Below are 17,231 nucleotides of genomic sequence, written 5' to 3' on the forward strand. Positions count from 1 at the left end.
CCTGGTGTTACACTTTGAGCTTGAGTAGAGACATCATGGACTCTGATGAGGATTTGGAGCCAAACGTATAAATCACCTTGTGGTTAAAGAAAGGAAGTAATATTTTCTTTACGCCAACCCAATCATTAAAGCTAATTTACTGCCTTTTGTGGTAAACTAAAATCTACTTGCAGGTGAGCAGTGAATTAAAATAAGTGATTCGTTGGATTTACCTAGTGATGTGGTTAGGTGAACAAAAAAACCCCAGTACGTTCAGACATAAATCTCTGATTTCTTACAGCCTTGATGTGAAAAGTAGGAGTGTGTGGACTACATCGGTTCATTTCAAACACTAAAATGCTAATAAAACCCAGAATAATCAGTTTATGAGCTTAAAAGCAGCAATATTTTGATCCTAAAACAATTCAGGTGACTCCTAGACTAAGTGCCCAGAATGAATGAAACACATATGAAGCTGAGGAGCGGCGCTGCAGTGTGTTTCGAGCTGTGTCCCAAATTACACACTACTTACAAAACAATATAACCACTTGCACTGTTCCGATTTAACATGCTATACAGTATGATAATTCAAGATGTGGGACACAACCAAATAGCACATGTTGTTGCTGTTCCACCTACCACTATTGAGCATACATCTTTCCAGTACTGAGCCAAGCTTAATCCCTGAAAATTGCTGGTTGCCTGTCAGTGGACATGTGGTAGGTGCGTCCTTCAATCTCTGCAAATTGAAGACAAAAAATTCACTGAGCACATTAATTCAACCATTTAATATATGGAGACACCACTGCTTGCATGTCAATCACTTTCAGATTTAGAAAGAAGTTCTCTTAAATGGACGACTTTACCTTAGTTTGAATTTAGAACTTCAATAACGCTCTCACAATAAACTGGCAGTTGTGTTTTGGTTGTATTCCTGCTATGTGCCCAGTGTTTCCAGACTAGGCCCCAAGACCAACTCAACCCCAACCAGGATTACGAGGTTACTAAAGATAAACAAGCAAAAAAAAATCTGAAAGCCATGCAAAAGCTCACTGTACCTTTGTGTTATGGAAAATAAAACGCAAGCTCGTGGCCTGCTGACTCCGTTTGATGTTGGTTAATCAGTAAAACCCTGTCTGAAACGGAAACCAGATGTGAGCCTGAAACAGGCCTCGTACTGCACGTAAAGCAGACGTCGGCCACTGGTCCCGGTCTTGGTTTCTAATTTCTTGAAGCTTAAACGAACAATGATTAACAGGGCAAGAGAGGTCAAATACTTGGATACAAATTTAGTAATTTAGCAGAGAGCCAGGACGGACATTCTAAGATCTCAGATAAGTAGAAATTCTGAGCTGAAGTGCAAGAGTGTTCAATTAAAAAGTCTAGATAAAAAGAGTTTTGAACTTGATCCTGGCTTGAAAGGAAGTCGATGAAGGTTTTAACAGGTACCATTTGTTTTTGATGTTGGAAAAAAAGAGGGCCCTCTTACCCTTTTACTACCTTCACAAATCAATAATGGGCCTGTAATCAGACTACAATCAACCACTTAATAACATCCTGTAAAGTAAAACAGGGGGCCATTAACTAGCAGCAGTGTTATAAGCTAGATATTATAATGGTCGCATGACTGTACCCCACTAACAAAATACATACAGTATATCTGCTATGCTCTAAACAATATATACACAATTATACCTGCACAACCATGTCAGTGGAACAGTGGAACTCCTTCGCCAAGAAATGTAAAACATCCTGACAGCTGAGATCTCTTTAAATCCTCTAGAATTCTTTTGAATTCTGGATGAAATGTTTCACGTTCCAACTTTGAAGCAACAGTGTGGGAAGGCCCACCTGTAACAGCATGCCTGTGCACCTACACACATCGCTCTTTTCAATACATGGGTTTATATGGGAATAACAACTTAATAATGCTTATGGCTTTAAAATCAGAGCAACAAACTTTTGGTCATGTCCAAATAAACCTTTGTTTATTACTAATGAGTACCATGGTTGTCCTTAAAATGCAACTACAAATGCAGCTGTTCCAGAACCACATGTGTTTTTTCCCTCTCTCAGCATCCCTCAGATGTTTGTTTCTGCTCAGGTCAGCACTCATCATGGCCCAGTTGCTGCTGGGTTCTTCGGTTCAGAAAATCAACACCAGATGTATAAGAGGAGAAAAAAATAATGAAATCACATGACATAAGTTACACAGACCTATAAAACCTTATGAAAGAGAACCGGCATGCCCGTCCAGATTAATACTGCGTCTCATCAAAGCTTTTGACAGATTAACTCCAGTCCTCAGTGTCCGACAGAATGAAGATGTAATTACCTTCAGACAAAAGATGACGTCCCAGCTCATTATTAAAAACTCAAAAAGCTGCAATAAAGAGCCGAAACTAAGCCTGTCTCACTGTACTGCTATTCCTGACTTCACACGATAAACTGCAACTGCTCTTTTTCTGTGATTGAACCACTCTACCTCTGTATCTGAAGAATTAGAGACATATACACTTACCATATAGAAGCACTTTGTAGTTCTACAATTACTGAATGTAGTCCATCTATTTCTCTACATTCTTTTTTAACCTGCTTTCACCCTGTTCCTCAATGGTCAGGATCCCCACAGGACCACCACAGAGCAGGTCTTATTTAGGTGGTGGATCATTCTCAGCACTGCAGTGACACTGACATGGTGGTGGTGTGTTAGTGTGTGTTGTGCTGGTATGAGTGGGTCAGACACAGCAAGCACTGCTGGAGTTTTTAAATACCATGTCCACTCACTGTCCACTCTATTAGCCACTCCTACCTAGTTGGTCCACCTTGTAGATGTAAAGTCAGAGACGATCGCTCATCTATTGCTGCTGTTTGAGTCGGTCATCTTCTAGACCTTCATCAGTGGTCACAGGACGCTGCCCACGGGGCGCTATTGGCTGGATATTTTTGGTTGGTGGACTATTCTCAGTCCAGCAGTGACAGTGAGGTGTTTAAAAACCTCCAGCAGCGCTGCTGTGTCTGATCCACTCATAGCAGCACAACACACACTAACACACTAACACACCACCACCATGTCAGTGTCACTGCAGTGCTGAGAATGATCCACCACCTAAATAATACTCGCTCTGTGGGGGTCCTGACCATTGAAGAACAGCATGAAAGGGGGCTAACAAATGGACTACAGTCAGTAATTGTAGAACTACAAAGTGCTTCTATATGGTAAGTGGAGCTGATAAAATGGACAGTGAGTGTACTGTAGAAACAAGGTGGTTTTAATGTTATGGCTGATCGGTGTATATGTAAGGTGAAAGAGAATTGTGTTAGCAAGGATTAACATACAAACGACGCACATTTTTAACTAATACTTTATTTTATTACAAAAACAAAAGCAAGTCAAATACACAGTACTCCTTAAAACAAAGTCATTAACGTCCCAGTGATGAAAAACTGCTCCACAGTTCTGATGCCTCGAGCTTATTGAACAGCGGCGTCTTTGTTCTGCCTCTTTACCAGGCGGACGCAGTGTTGGCAAACCTCCTGATACGCCTGGAAAAACAAAAACAATTAAAATGACTAGAGATAGAGAATCAGAAACGGCATTAAATACTAGCCTTTGTTAATAAACAACATTCAAATAACTGGATTGTGTTTACATAGATAAACACCATGAAGAATTCAAGTATTTACAGCGATGTAAACAGGGTTTAGATACCAAAGTGTTTACGTAGCTTCTCTTGTCTTATCTGGAGCGTCACAGTGTGGCTGGAGGGTTTTTAACAGACCGAGCAGGAGCGACACTGACTATGTGACTTCATTTGTTTAATTAATTGGTCCTGGGATTTGGAAAGTCTCTAGGCAGAGCTTCCATCCACTTAGATTTAGGTGCAATTTAAAGCTGAATTTCACAGACTTTCCTAGGACGATAATCTCGTTAGACATCTTAAATGGTCCCACAAGACGACCCCGACCTCTTAAGGTCATTGTCCCGACAGTCCTCTAGTCTAACTGTGCACGTTCTTAGCTTCCGTTGACAAGAATTTGAAGGTTAATGCTGGACTGGAATACAATTTGCCAGCGCACAGCTAGACAGTGGTGTAGCACAGTGCTACTAATATACATGTACATTAGGATAATGAATACCTTTAATAAATAACAGGTAATCATTTAGGGAGGGTGGCACAGTGGCTAAGTGGGTACAGCAAGAAGGTCCTGGGTTCGATCCCCAGGTGGGACGGTTCGGGTCCTTTCTGTGCGGAGTTTGCATGTTCTCCCCGTATCTGCGTGGGTTTCCTCCCACAGTCCAAAAACATGCATTCAGGTTAATTGGAGACACTGAATTGTCCTATAGGTACCCAGCCGCCAGGATGCATAAACCAGTGCATCGTAGTACCGGTCACAAGCCCGGATGCATAGGGAGGGTCGTGTCAGGAAAGGGCATCCGGCGTAAAAACTGTGCCAAATCAATAACGCGGATCACGATCCGCCGGCGACCCCTAACGGGAGCAGTCAGGGAAATAGAGAGATGTAATCATTTAGGGAAGTGTGTATTTCACCTTGTGTTTCTGTCCTGGTCTCTGATTTTCTTTTCCATCTCTGCGTCTGTCAGCGTCTCCAACAGAGGGCACCACTGATCAGCATCACCTGTGTTCCGAATGGCAATCTCTACTGTAGGTAAGGGGTTCTCACTGGAGAGGGGAAACAGTCACAGGATGTCAGAGTATAGATGAGCTACTTAATAAAAACACTGGAGAAATTATGGTTAAATGACATTTCCACCGGTCTGTGGTGACTGGTGATCTGAAGAAATGGTTTTAAATAACTCATCAAAATTTAGATTCAATTTTTGGATGTGAATTAAATAGTTAATGCGACATGCATGAAAATAATATTAAGCAAATATCGTTCTAGCACATGCAGTGCACAAGTCTGTCTGTTACTACAGATCTTACTAACATATTCATATATATTCAGTGTTATATACACAGATCAGGCATAACATTATGACCACCTTCCTAACATTGTGTTGGTCCCCCTTTTGCTGCCCCATACGCAACAAACTGTGACACCTTTCTATCAGAACCAGCATTAAGTTCTTCAGCAGTCTGAGCTACAGTAGCTCGTCTGTCCAGCCTTCGCTCCCCACGTGCATCGATGAGCCTTGGCCGCGCCATGACCCTGTCGGCGGTTTACCACCGTTTTGATAGATACTGACCACTGCAGACCGGGAGCACCCCACAAGAGCTGCAGTTTTGGAGATGCTCTGACCCAGTCGTCTAGCCACAATCTGGCCCTCGTCAAACTCGCCCATTTTTCCTGCTTCTAACATCAACTTTGAGGATAAAATGTTCACTTGCTGCCTATTATATCCCCCCCACTAACAGGTGCCGTGATGAAGAGATAATCAGTGTTATTCACTTCACCTCAGTCAGTGGTCATAATGTTATGCCTCGTCAGTGTACAGGACTATGTTTCATTAAAGTGCCCCTTAAACTGATCATTTAAAAACAATTCAAATTACTTATATAGCAAAAAAAACCTTGCATTATTTTTGGTGCCTAAATATTTACCATTAATCAAAAATTATAACCATGTTAACTGTAAACACGGCCATGTTTTCATGCTATTCTGTAACAGCAGGCTAGCAGGTAAGCATGAGTGTGACTACGATATCATTTAATAGCCATTTTTCATCAGAAAATGTAAAATAAACAACATTCACAATTCTGGCTGCATTCCAAACTGCATACAGCTGTAGTAATTTGCATCAGTGTGGTTAATTTACCGACACATCGTGTTTATGCACAATATGTGCACCATTATGACTCTAGCTTGCATTATTCACAGATAGAAATGAGTGTAATCAGTATTTATAATAACAGTAATCTTCATATAGCTCCAGCTACACTGGCAAACAGAAAATGTAGCTGGGACTAATTTACTGTGCCCGGCACAAACAATAGGTAATAGAGATGTTTTGGGATATCCTGAGTGGGAAATCAGGGGCACTTGAATAATCTTAATTAATATTTTGGCTGGTGTTGTGGTAAATCCAACACATATTATTATTTTATCTGCTTAACGCTTTGCAGGAAAAAATTTGGTTTAAAACAAAACAAGGGCGACATTTAAAAACATTTAAAAATGAGCCCTGCAACGTTCAAGACTTAAAAAGAAAAAAAAAAAGAAAAGATGAGGGTACTCAGCTTCCCAGGGCATGAAGGTGCAAGTAGGGGTAAACGTGGGGGTAGGGAGGGAGAGAAGGTCAAGAAATTTTGAAGTATATTGACCTGAAATCAGACCTATTGGAACAGACAGTGGGAGAAGCAAACAATTAGGAGATTATAGCAAAGCAAAAGCAATGATGTTAAAGTAGATCTAAAGTAGAATGCATCCAATTCAGCGCTTGTGCATCACTTAAAAGTAAATAATAATAAAGCAAAATTTACTCTAAACTACGGAGGTGTATTAGGGCCATTGTAAACAAAATTAAGTTTCGATTTCGAGTATAATGTCGAAATAATTAAGAATAATGTGGAAATATTATGGCCATAGAAACTTGTGGATTAGTAAAGTGATGGCATCGTTTGACTGAGCCACGATAGTCACTGAGCTCTTCAGTATAATCGGTTCTAATGTGTTTTACTCAGCTTAGTAAAAGTTAAAAATCCTCAATCTCCTGGCACATCAGCACCAGTTTGTTATTAATATAAGGACGCTGAAATGACTTTTGCAAGAAGCTGCATTTATTTGGAGGAAAGAACCAGATGAGACGTTGAGGATTGAGGAGATTGTCTTTTTTGTTGAAGCAGAACCATCTAAGCTAGGATGCTCCTTCTGTCCGAGCTTCTCTAACCTGGCGAGCCCACGACGGCTGCACAGGATCTGGCCATAATATTTCGACAGTGGCCGAAAAAAATAAACAGTGGCCCTAAAACGCCATTGTAGTCAACCATTGGCAGCAGACACTCTAAAAAACATGCACGACTAGCTCATCAGCTCAAGTGGATGCATCCTTAGGATTTTATATGAAGTTACTAGCAAACAAAATATGGCTAGGGTCAAATATTAAGTCATTAAAGAAGAACGGTCACATCTTTTACATAAATAACAATTACATCTAGCTTAAAACACGGCTTGCAAGAATTAAGATGGTTTAAAATCCACAATAAAGCTGCCAAATACATTTAAACTGAATGCAAAACGTCATGGGTTTATCCGAACACTGGTTTCAAATGTGACTGTTCCTCTTCAAGGTTTCATTTTTGATAAAGATCTGATTTCTATTAACAATTCTAAAGAGCTGTTAAGCACTAATCATAAAACATAGCATAAAGCCAAAACACTAGGTGTGCAATTCCAACATAAAGCAATGTGCTGATACATGCAGAACGAGAACTAAAAGGAATATGCTGGGGGCGGAGAGGAGAAATTTGGAAACACTACGTTCGTTAGTGATCTAGCTGCAGTGGCCGCAATGTTTGTATATGAAAGAAATGAACCCTGATGTGTATTAACTGCTGGTTAATGTAAATAGTAAACTACAGACCTGTTTACTAACCACTGAGTTTGAGATTGTGTGTTATAAACACTACAGCGCAAAGTATGTACACGCCTCGACAGACAAACTAACATTAGAACGGATTATACAGAAAAGCTCAGTGACTATCGTGGCTCGGTCAAATGACGCCACCTTTCAAATAATCCATTTCTGTCCTGACATATCTGCCCAGATGAACCGCAAGCAATGATGAAGTGGAAACGTCCAGGACCCAGCACGTAAAAATCGAACTCTCCTGTTATAAATTAATCTGGGAAGCAACTAGGAGCACAAGAGCTTCTCAGCAGGAGCTTCATGAGTTGGGCACACTAAAGAGGTGTAAAGCACTCCACCAATGGACATCGATGCACTAAAAATACATTCTCTGAATTGTAAAAGATCATAGAGCTATTGCATAATACCATTTAAAAAAAAAAAGAAGAGAAGGGCGCTAGCACACCAGAGCTGACATTTCGAACTTGTCGGTTCGAAACTCAGCTCTGCCATTCCGGCTGGGCGCCTACATGAACAGCGATTGGCTGCTGTTCATACAGGGCGAGAGCCGGACTGGCACCTTCTCATAACGAAGGCAATTATGACCTCTGCTGGCTGAATGATGGTGCCTGCATTGAGTCGAGGGATACTCAATAAACTTTAGGAATTTGGTGTTTGAATGCCCACATATTGTTTGCCTGCTTAGTAAGTGTGTACAGTGTTTAGATCAGCCAATGTTCCAACAATCGGACAATCAGATCACAAAAGACCCACAAAAAGAGATGAATATAATGAACCCCAAACTAAAACATTCATAATTGTATTCAATTGCATCTTTGGATTTAATGATGCGTGGCTCACTTGAAACAAACGGCTTTTTCCCCCTTGAAACATCAGAAAAAAGGCGGTTATGACGAAGACTGGAGACCATTAGCAGCTTTAAAAGCTGTATTATAAAGTGGCCCATTAAAGAAGCATTTGAGTCTAACCGCGGACTGTCGCAATGACGAGTTGGAGCAATTAGGATCAAAGCTCTTCCTGTTCTAATCACGTCCATATTGACGGCAGCAGGCACGAGCAGTCAGAGCAAGTCAGAGCGAAGCAGCACCTGACTAAAGGCTGTGGGTACTGAGGAGGGAAAGGATTCTTAAGCTTACAGGCATCATGAGAGCGGTTCATCTGAACAGAGTGATCTTTAAGCTAAAGAGGACATGCGTTTTCTACAGGGAAACTGAAATCCAACCTAGCAGTGATCAGTTAACTAGCTCACGATTAAACCAGGCGGATTAAATAACCCTATCTAGTGATGAGAAATTGTACTGAAATTGGAAATCAGCAGCTACGGTGATCTGTCAGGCAGGCGAATAACGGCGACTCACCTGAAGGCGTACGTCCTCTGGTGCCAGCTGAGCTGACCGCGGATGCTGTAGGCGATGGTCGTGACGAACTCTCCCCCGAGGCCGAGCTCGGAGCACAGCTTCAGCGCAAAGTTCTCCGGAGAGTTTTCCTTCTCCGACATGTCCCACTCAAACTGGTCCACCAGGGAAATGTTACCCACGTGGATGTTCAGCTGACATGTTAAATCAGAACAGGTTTGATTCACATAAATGAAAAGAGATTTGACAAGAAAATAAACACGAATATACACCGATCAGCCATAACATTACAACCACCTCCTTGTTTCTACACTCAATGTCCATTTTATCAGCTCCACTTACCATATAGAAGCACTTTGTGTGCCTACAATTACTGACTGTAGTCCATCTGCTACTCTACATACTTTGTTAACCTGCTTTCACCCTGTTTTTCAATGGTCAGGACCCCCACAGGACCCCCACAGAGCAGGTATTATTTAGGTGGTGGATCATTCTCAGTTGCGCCGGTATGAGTGGATCAGACACAGCATTGCTGCTGGAGTTTTTAAACACCTCGCTGTCACTGCTGGACTGAGAATAGTCCACCAACTAAAAACATCCAGCCAACAGCGCCCTGTGGGCAGCATCCTGTGACCACTGATGAAGGTCTAGAAGACGACCGACTCACACAGCAGCAATAGATGAGCGATCGTCTCTGACTTTACATCTACAAGGTGGACCGACTAGGTAGGAGTGTCTAATAGAGTGGATAGTGAGTGGGCATTACGTGTCTGATCCACTCATACCAGCACAACACACACTAACACACCACCACCATGTCAGTGTCACTGCAGTGCTGAGAATGATCCACCACCTAAATAATACCTGCTCTGTGGGGGTCCTGACCATTAAAGAACAGGGGGAAAGCAGGTTAAAAAAGTATGTCGAGTAACAGATGGACTACAGTCAGTAATTGTAGAACTACAAAGTGCTTCTATATAGTAGATGGACAGAGTGTAAAAACCAGGAGGTGGTTTTAATGTTATGGCTGATCGGTGTACAAAGACAGGTACAGTTAGTAACGGATTTGAACATGTTAAGTGCTTTGACCGATTATTTTAAAGCATTGTTTATTTAGTGAACTCCAGTCACGTTTTTGTATCATTCTGCCCTGCAAAGTTTACATTCATTCTAGTTTGTGTAATCTTGAGCATTTGCTAATTGAAGTAGGAAAAACAGCTTCTTCTGGAGCTAGATGTTTTTTGGAACACAGCCTGTGTTTACATGTGTGTAACAGCACTGGCATGTTAGTGACGCTGCAAAAGGTTCACGTAGGGCTAACTTATTTAGCCCGTACACAACTGTATTTTTAGAAATTTACCTTTGCTCTTCATGCTGTATCTAAATCCCAGTGCAATCAAAATCCACCTTTAATCCAGAACATGATGGTTTACCCACCTTGATGATGACCCTCTGGTCGGTTTGCTCATCCAGGATGCTGTCTGTGGGGTACGACTCGATCTGCTGCCGGATGGCTGAGGCGATGGCCGGGACGAAAGTCAGAGGGTTCAGGTCCAAATCGTCACACAGGATTTCAGCAAACATCTCGGGAGTCATCAGTTTCTCTGCAGTGACGAGAAAAAGCAGATCATTATAAATCTGTGATGAGGATCCTTACCCAATCAATACGTTTTCAAGAGAGGCATTATTGTCATTTCAGCTATATACACTGATCAGGCGTAACTACATGACCACCTTCCTAATATTGTGTTGGTCTCCCATTTGCTGCTCCATACGCAACAAACTGTGATGCTCTGTGTATTCTGACACCTTTCTATCAGAACCAGCATTAACATCTTCAGCAGTTTGAGCTACAGGAGCTCGTCTGTTGGATCGGACGGCACAAGCCAGACTTCGCTCCTCACATGCATTAATGAGCCTTGGCCGCCCATGACCCTGTCGCCGGTTTAACACTGTTCCTTCCTTGGACCACTTTTGATAGATACTGACCACTGCAGACCGGGAACACCCCACAAGAGCTGCAGTTTTGGAGATGCTCTGACCCAGTCGTCTAGCCATGACAATTCGACCCTCGTCATTTTTCCTGCTTCATCAACTTTGAGGATAAAATGTTCACTTGCTGCCTAATATATCCCACCTTCTAACAGGTGCCGTGATGAAGAGATAATCAGTGTTATTCACTTCACCTGTCAGTGGTCATAATGTTATGCCTTGTCGGTGTACAAGTACATATTTAAGCAAAACAACGTTCCTCCAGGACCAGGATCAGGGTGCAACACAACACAATATACGCAGTGCAGATTAAAACACAGTAAAATAAATACATGAGACATCTATAATCTAAAGAAACTGAGGGGAACTGGACTAGAGACAGTAGTGTTGGTCAGTACATGGTACATGATGAGTAAATGATAAGTGAAGTAAAAAACATATTCTGATATGCAGTTAGCAGCATAGGGTTTATATAGCAGTAGATATTAAAGAGTAAGATTTAACTGTACATGCACATGATAAGCGCATCAGTACAGCTCAGATTTTAATACATCACTTCTGAAGACACGTCTCTGCAGCTGAAAGTTTTGTAGTATTACCATTCATGTTCCAGGTAAAAGCATCTCTGAGCTTCTGGCCGTCAATCTCCATGTCCAATCTGATAGGAACCAGAACCTCTGACTGAGAGGCGTTCTCGTGAATCACTGCTGGGTCGTGGTCATCAAAGCTGCAGTAACGAGAAGCAGGGACACGTTTTAACACTCAACAAGTTCATGGTATTTTTAATCAGGCGACCAAAACAACATTCCAAGTCGTCTTCTGCACAGAGAAATGTAGATTATTTAGGCTCTGTGTGACAGAAGCTTCACAAATAAGCTGTTTTCTTATAAAGGACTTTGTAATTAGATGACTATTTGAATCATGTGTGTGTTAAATAAGGTAAAATGCCAAACTCTACAACACTGAGGACATTTAGTGCTAGAGTCTGACTTTCTGGTGTACATGTTCAAGTACGGGAAGGACCACAGCACTTTGCTTATTAGCAGCAACAATACAGATAAAAGTAAACACATCTGTTTTGAAGGAAATGCACTGGATTCCTCAGCTTTATCTCCATCGTGGGAGGAGAAGAGCAAAGCAGGCCATTCTTTAGAGACAGTTGTGTCTGCAAAAGGGCACTTTTTAAAAGCATCAGCTGAAAATAAGCAAAGTGCTGATAAACAACGTTACCTCAGGGTTTTTTTAAGCACAAACACAGCCAAGCTGACGATCTTGGTTTTTTAACAACAGACTAGGAGAATAAAGGGGGCACACGAGGTCTGGGTAACTGCTTTGGGTCTCACATCAATCTCTAATCTGCATCTAACTTTATTGTTTTTTTCATTTTTAAGTCATAAAAAGCAGTTCTTAATATAAACTGATCGAAAACCAACAAACTCTTTTGCTGATCAACACCAAATCATTTACATTTCTTTTCAACAGATAAAGTTTGGCACTGATAGTAGATCTGCAAATATCACACACAAGCGCCATGGAAAAAAAGCTGATGTACTAAAATCTAAGTTAAATGCAGCTTGTGTTCACTACAGCACAGCCGTTAAGCTGAATTCAACAACCCACCTATCAGGTGCAGACAAACTCAAGTTGATCTTGAGTCTTGTATTGCATTAATACATGGTCCATTGTTTAATAAGCCTAATTAAACCGTCTGCTCTAGTATTGGACAGCTAGCTTACTGTCACAGTCCCTACATTAAACAGATAGGGAACTTGATAATGAATCTGTTGCTATAGTCTTGTTGGTTATAGAGGGTAATACATGGTTAGTAGACTTCTCACCACAGGGGGAAGGTCCGTTTCTTGTCACGCCCCATGCGATTTCGGTTGATGGTGGTAGAGCAAGGCACAGCGTCCAGGTGGTGAGAACTGTTGGGGAGCGTGGGAACCCATTGACTGTTTCTCTTGGCCTTCTGCTCCCTTAAAAGGCAGAAAATAATAAAAATGATCAGCTACTAGATCTGTAAGAATCACATGATGTCTCCTGCATTGAGCATCGAGTAGGATACAATGGTTCCTTACCTGAGGTAGGCTGGAGGTTCTGTGCTGATGGACACCGCCTTGTACTTTTCATCATTGCCCTCGAAGATCTCCTCACACTCAGATGCTTTCAGCAGAGTCACACTGGTGGCTAAAGTTGTGTAACCATGATCTAACACAAAATAAGACACTGCACAAACTGCTGTCCAGAAGCAGAACTAAAAAAAAAAAGGCTTACTGTGTACGTGACATGCACTTGTGACAATGCCGGATCGCTGCTAGGTTTACAATCCATGCATCTTCTGTTCAGTCCATACAAGCATTAATATTTATACTCAATATTAATATAATGTACAATATATATTTAATCTCCATTCTCTTTTCTTAAATGTATAATAAGCACAGGTTCATCCAAAGCATGCACTAAAATAATACAAGGAAACCAGTCAGATTTTAGGACAAACGTCCGTTTGTTTCAATACGCCAAATATTGTCAGCAAACGCAAACTGGATTATTTTCCCTAAACATATATTCTGTTGTGAGCCTCACAAAAAAACTAATCATCTCACTTTCAAATAAACAACCACTTACACACATTTACAGCTTTATCTTTGGATCCTATTCAGCAAAAAAGGCATTTGTAAGGTCTGACAATATTGTTGGGGGGAAAGGCCTGATTTGCAATCACTTTCCAATTCATCCAAAAGGTGTTTAACAGGGTTAAGGTCAGGCTCTATGCAAGTAAACACGTCTGTTTTGAAGGAAATGCACTGGATTCCTGCCATTTGGCAATACAGAGTAGTTCTGAACATATTTACATTATTTAATCTGATTTCAGTACATGGATGGGTAAATACCTGCAGATCGAATGCCCTAACATTCAGACTGGAGAAAATTTGAGAGCATGTCATTTAAATTTGAACATTTTATTTGTATAATCTAACATGGTACCATTGATATTTTGAGTGCATGCTTTGTCCCACATTCTCTCAACTCTAGATACTGATTGAAGAGCAGATGCATAGATGTACAACTGCTTTCTGGACCTTAGTCACAAACAAAGCAAGCCAAACTGAAAAGTGCACAAGTGACATAAAGGCTAGCGAATCACTTACCGTGTGATGATGCTGCAATCTTTTTCCTCTCCTCGACCGACGCAAGTCTGCGCCACAGTGACGGATACCTCTTATATAGTGAGCCTCTGAACATACGCAGGTAGTTTCCAACCTAAAGCAAGAATGGAAAGCATGATAAAATAGTTTATATATTTATTTATTAAGATTTTAACATCATGTTTTACACACTTTGGTTACACTCATGACAGGACAGGAAGTTACTGGTTACACAAGATTCACTAGTTCACAAGTTTAATGTCAAACACAGTCATGGACAATTTTGTATCTCCAGTTCACCTCACTTGCACGTCCTATGACTGTGGGAGGAAACCGGAGCTCCCGGAGGAAACCCACCCGAACTCAACACAGAAAGGACCCAGACCGCTCCACCTGGGAATTGAACCCAGGGGCATCTTGCTGTGAGGCGACAGTGCTACCCACCGAGCCACTGTGCCGCCCCATGAAGTAATTGATAAGTAACTGGCCCAAGTTAAATGTTACTATTAGATATAAATAGTGGAAGGCAATATGAATTACACCAGAGGAGCATAAAACGTTAAACTAAAATATTGGTAGAGATGAGATCCTCTGTCACTAATGTATAGGGTGGAGGGGGCGTACACTTTATGAATACATCAACAGACAAGCTACAGTCAGTAGTTGTATACTTAAATATGTGTTAGATTTAAAAGAAAACTGGTCATTAGGGTATATAGGGTAGGTAAAAACTAAGTGCACCCTATAAATGAGTATACAGGACATGATACACATTAGGGTTAGGCCTTGTGCAGGAACACTTACACGTAAATATGCTGAATACTTATTGGAGATAAATATTTATCAAATTTAAATATATTTTATATTATGAATGGCTTTTTGGATTAGCAATTTGCATAAAGGTTTTGAGACACGTTACCACAGACTGGATGTTACGTCTTTGTCTATGGTCACCAGTACTTTAAGGTACACAGTACAGCATTTTACAAAAACACAGGCTTGTTTTTATTAGGTTGACAATCACAAGACAAGACAATCTTACTGCTTCAAGTTGTAAACAAATAAACTATTTCTACATCATATATTCATTCATTCATTCATTCTGGACGCGTTGGAGCTTACAAGCTAGCTAACATGCTAACTAGCTACCAACAACAGCCACAATAACGGGATATTATCAAGCTAAGCGAACGAATCCACTAATAATTCAGTAAAATACATTCTAAAGCTGTTTAAATATAGAATAAACTCCTTACCTCTGAACCTATCATGTAAAAATCTCCATCTTCTTCTAGTTGAAATTTAATCGGCTTCTGACCGAACGTTTTACTCAACGCCATCTTTACCAGCGATAATACAAGGCATTGCGCATGCGCACTAGACAATGAAAAAAAAAAAAAAAAAAAAAAAATCCGACCGTTACAGATAAACACACAGTTTATCACTTTTATTGCGATATCAAAGTCTTTTATTCTTAAGTTGAGTGATTCAAACACATTTCTGTGTTAAATGGGCAAAAAATGGAGTTCACAGTGTTTCTTTTTCAATGTAATGTCACTTGAAGCCATTTCTAATCAAATTCATGTCACAGAAATTCACCATTAATTCAAAATACATTTCCAAACTGATTTAATAAACAATCACCTTTCTTGGTCTGAAATCATGATGAAGAAAGCCTTCAGTTAAGCTCTAAACCTCACAATTAAACTCTACGCAACGTTGTATATTACATTAGGAATAAGTTGTCACCAAGATCACATAACATAGACTTTACAACACAGAACGCCTTTATTTGTCATTTATACATATACAGGTGTACAGTACAATGAAATTCTTTCTTCACACATCCCATCTTGTTTGGAAGCTGGGATGTACGGCGCCCCTGGAGCAGAGAGGGTTAAGGGCCTTGCTCAAGGGGCCCAACAATGACTACTTAAGCAAGGCCCTTAAGCCTCTCTGCTCCAGGGGCGCATCCCAAATATAATAATAATAATAATAATAATACATTTTATTTATATAGCGCTTTTCAAGATACTCAAAGACGCTTTACATAAGACAAATAATCAAAACAAATACGTACATACACCATACAAATCATAGTACAAAATCAAAATAGTACATCAACATCAAGAATAATTAAGATAAAAACAAAGAGAGCAGCATAAGACAGTTCATTAAAAATTAGCTAAATTATGAGAGAGAACAACAAATATAGAACAATTTCTTAAAATTAGACAGAAGCAGGACAGATTTACATGCAATCAGGAAACTGAAAACTTTACAAGTTTTAGGATCTAGGACTTCACATTTCTGTCGTGATCTAAGTATAAAAACTATTAAAAAGAATAGCAAAAATAAAAGCATTTATTTTGTGTTGTTACAAGTTAAATGCCACTCTGAATAGATGAGTTTTGAGAAGTGACTTGAATTTGGACAGGTCAGGACAATCTCGTAGGTGTTTGGGGAGAGCATTCCATAAAGATGGAGCAGCTATGGAAAAGGCCCTGTCACCCCAGGTCCGGTGCTTGGTCCTAGAGGGTATGGACAGTAGGTTAGCCTCAGAAGAGCGAAGGCTACGGGAGGGAATGTGCTGATGGAGCAGGTCGGTGAGGTAGGATGGGGCCTGATTATGGAGAGCTTTGTGAGTGAATAGAAGAATTTTGAATTGAATGCGTTGAGCAACGGGAAGCCAATGAAGTTTTTGTAGAACAGGTGTAATATGATCACGGGAGCGAGTATGAGTAAGGAGGCGAGCAGCTGAATTCTGGATATACTGAAGTTTTTTTAGGATTTTGTTAGATGTACCATAAAGGATGCTATTGCAATAATCAATTCTGGATGTAATAAAAGCATGAATCAAGGTTTCGGCGGCAGAAAAGGAGAGTGATGGACGTAGACGTGCTATGTTTTTTAGATGAAAGAAAGCAGTTTTGGTGATGTGATTTACATGGCGGTCAAAAGAGAGGTTGCTATCAAAAATTACACCAAGATTTCGGATGTTAGAAGACGGAGACAAAGTGTCATTATCAATGGTAATTTGAAAATTTTTTGTGGTTTTTGCCAGGGTTGTAGGACCTACGATGATCATATCTGATTTTTCACAGTTTAATTTGAGGAAATTAGCTTTCATCCACAATTTCATTTCAGTGATGCAATTTGTCAGAGTGGAGTGAAGTTCAGTATTAATGGATTTGGAGGAGATGT

The 17,231-nt window shown here is 40.5% G+C and overlaps 1 protein-coding gene across 2 annotated transcripts; it reads right to left on the reverse strand.

The window, feature by feature from the left end:
* Window positions 1-3,326: 3,326 nt before the first annotated feature.
* Window positions 3,327-15,385, reverse strand: LOC134330141 (SWI/SNF-related matrix-associated actin-dependent regulator of chromatin subfamily B member 1-A). Of its 2 annotated transcripts, none has more exons than XM_063011136.1 (9): window positions 15,284-15,385; window positions 14,031-14,142; window positions 12,957-13,065; window positions 12,717-12,854; window positions 11,478-11,605; window positions 10,324-10,490; window positions 8,890-9,080; window positions 4,533-4,664; window positions 3,327-3,525 (listed from the first exon to the last, which is right to left on the reverse strand). In XM_063011136.1, the coding sequence occupies exons 1-9, from the start codon at window positions 15,365-15,367 to the stop codon at window positions 3,486-3,488; spliced, it is 1,101 nt and encodes a 366-aa protein (XP_062867206.1). In that variant the 5' UTR covers window positions 15,368-15,385; the 3' UTR covers window positions 3,327-3,485. The 2 variants fall into 2 exon arrangements, with proteins under 2 accessions (XP_062867206.1, XP_062867204.1); XM_063011134.1 differs by having other exon boundaries at window positions 12,957-13,086; window positions 15,284-15,375.
* Window positions 15,386-17,231: the final 1,846 nt, after the last annotated feature.

Source organism: Trichomycterus rosablanca, chromosome 16 (assembly GCF_030014385.1).
Source record: "Trichomycterus rosablanca isolate fTriRos1 chromosome 16, fTriRos1.hap1, whole genome shotgun sequence".
Taxonomy (NCBI): Eukaryota; Metazoa; Chordata; class Actinopteri; order Siluriformes; family Trichomycteridae; genus Trichomycterus; species Trichomycterus rosablanca.